The 8,349-nt window shown below is 37.1% G+C and overlaps 1 protein-coding gene across 1 annotated transcript; it reads left to right on the top strand.

Moving 5' to 3' along the window:
- Positions 1-142: 142 nt before the first annotated feature.
- abcd4 (ATP-binding cassette, sub-family D (ALD), member 4) lies at positions 143-6,901 on the top strand. The gene is made up of 19 exons (XM_079601395.1): positions 143-566; positions 717-835; positions 927-1,054; positions 1,268-1,407; positions 1,539-1,655; positions 2,118-2,243; positions 2,373-2,423; positions 2,519-2,613; positions 2,840-2,961; positions 3,871-3,962; positions 4,075-4,167; positions 4,710-4,915; positions 4,997-5,088; positions 5,218-5,254; positions 5,510-5,559; positions 5,643-5,695; positions 5,780-5,856; positions 5,968-6,083; positions 6,196-6,901. The coding sequence occupies exons 1-19, from the start codon at positions 532-534 to the stop codon at positions 6,262-6,264; spliced, it is 1,818 nt and encodes a 605-aa protein (XP_079457521.1). The 5' UTR covers positions 143-531; the 3' UTR covers positions 6,265-6,901.
- The last annotated feature ends 1,448 nt before the right edge of the window (positions 6,902-8,349 follow it).

Genomic DNA, 8,349 nt, shown 5'->3' with positions numbered 1-8,349 from the left:
TGTTCAGCAGAAGAAATAAATTCATACAGGATTGGAACAACTTGAGGGTGAGCAAATGATGACAGAGTTTTAATTTTTGGGCAAACTATCCATTAAAATGTTCTTCAATGGCTATATTTCTGCAGTTCTGTCATAACTCTCCTGTACAGTAGGTGGCAGCGGAGCACTCGACTAGTCTAGACGAAGACGAAGAAATGTTTGTGTACATGTGATATAAAACAACTATTGAATTAAAGAAACCTCAGTCATTTATTTGTCATTAATTCGGCGCAACAACATCATTATCATGCACGGCGTATGATTTTATCTCCATTAAATTATTGTAAAAGTAAACGACCGGTCACTTTGTTTATAACTAGTGCTTGTCAGATTTGACTGAATAATGTTTAAGACGCTGTCGCTGTCATATGCTGTTTTAGACTTTGAACCCAAAACGCATCCAATAAACTCCTCTAAGAGCTTGAAATAAGCAAAAACAGAAAAAAGGGGAAGATTTTACATTCAGAAGGTCTCTTGTACCGAACTTTCACAATGCCAGCCATGGAGAAGAACAGCAGTGTGAAAAGGTAAGACTTGAACTGACATCTCTATCTTCTATAATAAGAGATCTGTGTCATAGAATACAAGAAATACAGCTGTTTTTGTGATGGTATTTTGAGCCCTACATGTAACTAACTTAGTTGACTTGAGTTGTGTGGATGTGTTTTTTCCTCAAGACCAAAGCTGGACTGGAGGTTTCTGCAAAGGTTCTGCAGCATTCTGAAGATCCTCTTCCCATCCTGGTCCAACCTGAGTGTCCTGATGTTCATGACGCTTCTTGGAGTCACACTTTCAGGTAATAAACTTTTAACATCTGCACTGGGTTATGATGGCTTTTTTTGTCTTCTCTCTGTGTTTTTTTTCAATGTATTTTTCTTTTCTTTTAGTCCAGCTTGTGATTTATCAAGTGGGTCTTATTCCGAGTCAGTTCTACGAGGTTCTGTCTGAGAGGAGCTATGGGAAGTTCAAAGATCTGGTGGGGGTTGCGGTTCTGCTCATCCTGGTTAATTCAACCGTGAGTTTGGTATTGTATGTACAGTAGTTTTCTGCAAGTCGCTTCACAAATCAAATATGGGTTAAATTGAGCAGCAACATAATTGATGGACTAAAGAGGTTGTACTGCGCTTGTGATATGTATACTGTATATTGCTTTGGATAGAAGTGTCAGCTAAATATCCAATCAAGGATTCATAATAAATCACTAATCAATAATATACCTGTTCCTCAGCTGAAGAGTCTAGACCAGTACATCTCCAGTCTGCTGTATGTGAGCTGGAGAAAGTCTTTAACTGAAGAAATCCATGACACATACTTCAAGGGACGCGTTTACTACACCCTCAACATACTGTGCAAAGACATCGACAACCCGTAATGTATTCACACAACATGTGTTTATGTGGTGGTTACACTTCAGTACTTAAAGGGATAGCTCACCCTTTAAGAAGACTTCATTAAACTGAATGTGTCAATGGTTTGTTTTGTGTTTGTGTCGTGTTAAGAGACCAGCGCATCAGTCAGGATGTGGAGAGGTTATGTAAGCAGATGAGCACTATGGCGAGTCGACTTCTCATCTCTCCGTTCACTGTGACCTACTACAGCTATCAGTGCTTCAACAGGTCAGAGAGAGTGTGTTTGTGTTCTATATAATATATGATGTGATTGTATTTGCTAGTATTCATTATCATCAGTGGCCATGGCATTCAAATATTCTGGACACTTTACTTAAAGCCTTTAGTGTTTTTAATGCATTAATTATGCTTTGTAATAATGAATTGTATGATCTCATGAATAATTGTAACCACAGTTATAATACCTTCTAATACTTATCTATTCATTGTTACTCATTTAGAAAGTATATTGCATTAAATCACGTGACAAACAACAAATTTCAGATGTACTGTATGCATTTTAACTTATTTATTAAAAGATATGATGCATTGATATCGTACATTATCAATACCTGTATAATGCTTTTTACCTAAAGGCTTTAAGCAAAGTGCTACCAAATACTCTTGTACTCTAGTTTTGCATTGAAAGATTTGATAGGATAACTTTTTCTTACCTTTTTGGTGCTGTAGTGCGGGCTGGATTGGATTTGTTAGCATCTTCGGCTACTTTGTGGCTGGAACCATCGTCAACAAGATCTTGATAGGACCCATCGTGTCCATGCTGGTTGAGCAAGAGAAGCTGGAGGGAGATTTTAGGTAGACCTATACAAAACAAGAGAGATGCTAAAGCAGACGGCACATACTGTATTATTAGTTGCCATTGCTATCTGATCTTGTTCTTTGAATGAATGCAGCAGTTTTTCAGCAGTTCCACTCTCTTTCCAGGTTTAAACACATGCAAATAAGAGTGAACGCAGAGTCTGCCGCCTTCCACAGGTTAGTGTGCACTTTCAGTATGTCTGCCTGCATTGATCACTATATTTCTCTCACATACTATCAAATCACAGAGCATTTGTTGTGTTTTTGATCAGGGCAGGGAAGGTGGAACACATGCGGACCGACCGAAGGCTGCAGATGCTCTTATCCACTCAGAGAAGCCTGATGAACAAAGAGCTCTGGCTTTACAGTAAGACAGCATTCAGAAGATTGTACAGTATATATAAAATGTGCAATATTCCTCACTATTGTTACTGAAAATAAGAAAAATCTCATTTCATGCATTTAACGCTGAACCGTCTTCCGCCAAAAAATATCATTTTGCAGGCATTAAGCCGCCTTATCAACTTATTTTAAAATAATGCAGGCTTTCTGTTCTGTTCTCTACAAATGCTTATTGTTTTGCTTCTTTAAAGTTGGGGTAAACACCTTTGACTATCTGGGCAGTATCCTCAGCTATATAGTCATCGCGATCCCCATCTTTGCTGGACAGTATGACGGCCTGACACCTGGAGAGCTGAGTGCTCTTGTCAGCAAGGTGAGTTCCTTAAAACTGTATTTAATGTGGCTGAAAATGAAAGGTACAGTAGGGTAGGCAATTTGCAGAGAGGCTAGGAATAACGAGCTAGCTTTGAATGCATAAGATCCCACCCTCCCTTCAGAACATCTCCAAAGCCACGCCTCCTCCAAAACACATGACCGCATGAAACATAACATTACAATTATAATGAACATAAACAACTTAAAGAGGTCTGACCTGTACCACCTGACTGCTGCAGGTTGATTTCGGCATTGATAGTGTTGCCATTGAAACGAGACGCAGCAAAAGACGCGAGCGCAACAGTCCTACATGTCCATCTAGCGCGTGTTTACATTGAAAAATAATGGAAAAGTAGCGCAGTTGAATCGAAAAAAAACGTTCTGAATAGCGGCCCCTAATGGTGCGTTCACACCAAACGCGAAGTGTATATACGCATCGCGTTACTCGCTCTAGATTACTCGCGGGATGTTTCTTGTTTTTCACATCACTCACGCGAATAAAACCATTGTGCGAAAGGGAGTGTCTTCACACACAACAGTGATAGTAACCGGATGTATCAATGAGCTCTTCGCTGATTGGCTGGCGCAACTAAGCATCATGCGAATTATCCGCTTGAGTTGAAATTTTTCAACTTGCGCGGAAGACGTGATTGAGGCGAATTGACATGCAGGTCCAAATGCAATGATTGGATGAACATTTTATGGTTCTAACGCCTTCAATAGACGATAAGTATACATATAAATACATTTAGACCACGTAACTTAGTGATTGCTATCAGAATGTGAAGAGACTTTCAACCAGCATAACAAAAAATGTTTCTATAACTAATCGCCTACCGTGCCTTTAAGACAAAAACAAGTGCTCGGCTGTCCACAATATGTTAACCACGTCACGTGTCTCTTTCAGAATGCTTTCGTCTGTATCTATCTGATAAACTGCTTCACCCAGCTCATAGATCTCTCAACCACCGTGTCTGATGTCGCTGGATACACACACAGGTGAGATGCACTAAGACTGCTTAAAAGCACATTTTATTGCGCATCAGTGTTATGACTGCTTGGCTATTGGTTAGCTAAAAAATAGTCTGCTTTATCTTTCTGTTGGTTCCAGAATTGGAGAATTGCGGGAAGCGATGGCAGACATTGCCAAGAAACAGTGTGACTATGAGCGGTATGATCCGCTGTCAAAGGATGAATCTTACAGGTAATTGAATGATTGAAATTGAAACGGGTAAATGAAACTAATTGAAAGTTGTTTAGAGTTGTTCACATCATTTCAAGACTCGAAACCGAGATCTAACGCAGATCTAAAAGAGTTCCTGGTAGTCCAGAATGAGCAGTGTTATTTTAGTATCAATGATATACTATTACAGTTTTTCATATTTTGATTCTATTTTTAGATTTTCTGTTGTCATTGTAAATTAAAAAAAATTATGGTTTTAGTTAACAATAATAATTTTGCACAGTAAATGCTATATCTTTGTGTATCAATGCGTTAGTCAATGCTAATTAATTCTAGCAACATGCTAATTCATGTTACCAATATGCTTATTCATATTAGCAATGTGTTAAAACATGTTAGCAAACATGCTAATTAATGTTAGCAATGTGTTAAAACGTGTAAACAACGTGTTATTTCAAGCTAGCAATGTTTAAATCTGCTACAAACATGCCAGTTTCAATGATCTTTACTTTCTAGTTATCATTGTCACAATCTTGTTAACAATTCTAATAATTATCTATCAGTGATCGGGAGCTTCACAGTGTCCCAGCAGACACGGCGTTTGTTCTGGACCGTCTCTCCTATAAATCACCCAGATCAGAGGAGCTGCTGGTGAAGGATCTGACCCTAAAGATCAGTCAAGGAATGCACCTGCTCGTGGTGGGAAACACGGGAACAGGGAAGACCTCCCTACTGAGGGTCCTCAACGGCCTGTGGGAACCATGCAGTGGTACAGGACAGATTACCGAAGATAAAATGATCAGATGAACAAATCTGCTTTGTTGAATCATACTGCTTTCCCGTTTCTCAGGTTCTGTGGAGATGACCACATGTTTTGGACCGAGGGGTGTGCTCTTCCTGCCACAGAAAGCATATCTTACTGATGGCACTCTCAGAGAACAGGTGAGAGAGGAAAAAAACATTTGATGCCACCAATTATGCAGAAATGTGCATATAATTTTGTTAGTAAAAACAATTATTGAGAACAATAATGTGCTATAGTGACACTAATTTGCTGGCTTTCCCTTGTAGGTTATCTATCCATTAAATGATATATATCCTTCCTCAGGTACAGATGAACCTAATTTTTTTTTTTAACTAATGATATGCATTATTGAAATAATATAGCTCAAATATATGCATGTAATGTACTTTGTGTATGAAATGTGTTATATAAATAAACTTGCCTTATTATATAAGCCAATGCAAACTTATCAAGATCTTGAAAAAATTCATGAGCCAATTAAACTACACACTTCTGGTGTTGTAAATGTAGATTATGATGACATTTCACACTTTCAACCAATATAAATTTTTCTTCTAGGGTCTATAGATGATGAAAGAATATTAAAATACCTGGAACTTGTTGGTTTGGTAAGACTAATCTTCCTCTTTATAATTTTTAAAGGTCTTTAAAGTTTTGTAAGCAGAATGTTTTTGTGTTTTTTGAATGTCAGTCGAATCTTCTGACCAGAATCGGGGGATTGGATACACATGTTAACTGGAACTGGTGAGAAATGAGTGTTAATATCTGGATATGAAAAATGTGGATGTTTTAAGAACACAAAAATTGGATTTTTTTTTTTTTCTACAGGTATGATGTTTTATCACCAGGAGAAATGCAGAGGCTTTGCTTTGCTAGACTGTTTTACTTGCAGCCCAAATATGCAGGTCAGTTCCTGCAGTCTCGCAAGATTTCCTGTAGTTTTAATAGCTATAATCAGTCAGATTAGTCCCGTTCATGTGACCTGTGTCGTGAGTAAAACATGCAGTTTGATTTAGTGCTGGATGAGGCCACGAGCGCTCTGACGGAGGAGGCCGAGGATCAGCTCTATAAGGCCTGTAAGCAGCTGGGAATGACCCTCATCAGTCTGGGTCACCGAAGCACTCTGGAAAAGGTGACAATATGTGACCTTTTCACATTCACCAACACAACACCACAAACATTACTGTGAACTTTTGTATTGCCTGTGGATAGATTTTTTTTATTTATGTGTGCTCTTTAAACAGCATCATGATGTCATGCTGCGGCTGTGTGGAGGTGGCCAATGGGAGCTCACCAAACTCAGAGAGACGTGAACCTTCAGACTATAATGAGAAGATATTGGTCCGGTTTATGGTTGTGGGTGCATTCATCCTTGAGACCCTAGAGAAATCTATGTTGCAATGTTTACTTGACAGCATACTGCGATTTACTGAAGTTTTTGATACACTAATAATACTGGTTAGATACTGATAGATAGAAACAAAGGTTTTTGTTGTTAATGATGTTGTTATGCAAGTATATGCTGCTTTATTCAACCTTGATTGGTTGTTTCTTGCCAAACGGATTTGCACAAAAAAAGGGATTGCTGTAATGAAGAACATTTAAGAGTATTTCAAAAATAATTTGAGAAAAAGTGCCTATAGAATGCATTTCAAATATATATTTTATAATAAATATTTTATAAACATGACTGATATTAAACTATTGATGGCCACACAAATGTCTAAATGGTGATTTTGGTCTTATGTGTTTTTAATGAGAGAAGTACTTCTAGTGTTTGCTACAAAAAAGTGCAATATCTCTGCCTGACCAATAGAGGGCCAACATTTTCCAGCTACAGATCTGAATAACAATTCAAATCCAGTAATAATATTGCATGAGTTTATTAATCTCAGAATAGCTCTCTGTTCCTAATACAATACTGCATTCATTCATTTGGGTAGTGAATATAAAAAATAAATAAAAAACCTCAAAGGCATTATTATGTCTATTTGATTATTGAGACAAAAGTATTTAGCACATCTAGCATGAAAACGTTTGGAGGAAGTACAAGAAATGGTGAAAAAATGTACCACTCCACATCCCCACTATATCTTGTTGCTAAAACACTATATATTTGTCTCAGAGTTAAAATTAGCCAACTTTCTCACTTTATATGTTTAGAAACAACTTCTGTTATTATGTATTTATAGGATTCTGTATATATATATGGCATACTTTACATCCTCTGGCCACAGTGAACTGTATTTATCTTAAGGGACTTGCAGCAAGATGGAATCGATCTGTTGCCATGCAGGGAACACGTAAAGTAGTTAAAGAGTTTAAACAGAGCTAGTTCTTCCACGAAGAAACATGGCATAACCAGACATTTAAGCAAAATGATCCCTACCACCAAAGAGTTCGACTGATCCCACTGCTTGAGTTTCAGGCAGTTTTAAATGTGAGCACAGCCTATCTGCTGCTGTCAATCAACAGGCACACTGGAACAGATAACGGGAAAGACCCACTATCCTTTCAGGAAAATATGAGACAACCAGTAGAAGAATAACCAAACCGTCACAAGGGTTTGTGAGGCTGTCCATTATTAGTAAATTGAGCAATGAACTAGTTCAGATTAATCAGAACTTAAATATTTTTTAATGAACTGATGTGAATTGAAACCTTGAATTTCACGCTGGAATTTGCAGGATTGTTCAAATAAGTTAATAAAGGAAAATAATATAGTCAAGCCAAAAATTATTCAGACACCAGATATAATTTCTTATATGTGTTTACTAGTGTGTGCAGGACACTATAGTTCATTCATGGCCAACACCGGTGAAATATCAACTGATTTGATAAGTCTGATATCTTGTCATATTTTATTGCCATTTTCGAAACTATAGCGAATAAACTGTGATAATGTGAGAAATGTAGAAAGGTGTCTGAATACATTTTGGTTTGACTGTGTATATAATAATATCTTTATTTATATATTACAATTTAAAATCTTGGTTTTATATTTAAATATACTTTTAAATTTAATTTATTTCTGTGTTATTTCCATCAGCCATTACTCCAGTCTTCAATGTCACATGATCCTTCCTGTGATACCTTTTTCAGGATTCATTGATGAATAAAAGGTTAAAAGCAATTATTCAAAATAGAAATATTTTTAACAATAGAAATTTAATTTTTCAAAAATTTACTGTCGCTTGTGTATATATAATTTTCAGGTTAATTGGGACACTTTTTGCCATTAAGATGACTGGGGGAAAGTGTCCCAATCAACCTAAATTCACCCTAAAATGAGCCCATCGAATGTAACAATAATCCGCAGTTTGTTAATGCATAGAACAATAGCCCTTTAATACGTTAAAAATAGCTTGGTACTTAGTTGGAGAAACTGTTAAAACGGA

This window comes from Phoxinus phoxinus (assembly GCF_949152265.1).
Source record: "Phoxinus phoxinus genome assembly, chromosome: 24".
Taxonomy (NCBI): Eukaryota; Metazoa; Chordata; class Actinopteri; order Cypriniformes; family Leuciscidae; genus Phoxinus; species Phoxinus phoxinus.
This window is presented reverse-complemented; position numbering and strand designations above follow the sequence as displayed.

Bases quoted from the DNA above. Each gene is read 5' to 3' on its own strand.
- abcd4 (XM_079601395.1), top strand. From the start codon at position 532: ATGCCAGCCATGGAGAAGAACAGCAGTGTGAAAAG. The intron at 2,614-2,839 runs GTAAGACAGCAT...GCTTCTTTAAAG, and splicing joins CAAAGAGCTCTGGCTTTACA to TTGGGGTAAACACCTTTGAC. The intron at 5,089-5,217 runs GTGAGAGAGGAA...TTTCCCTTGTAG, and splicing joins ATGGCACTCTCAGAGAACAG to GTTATCTATCCATTAAATGA.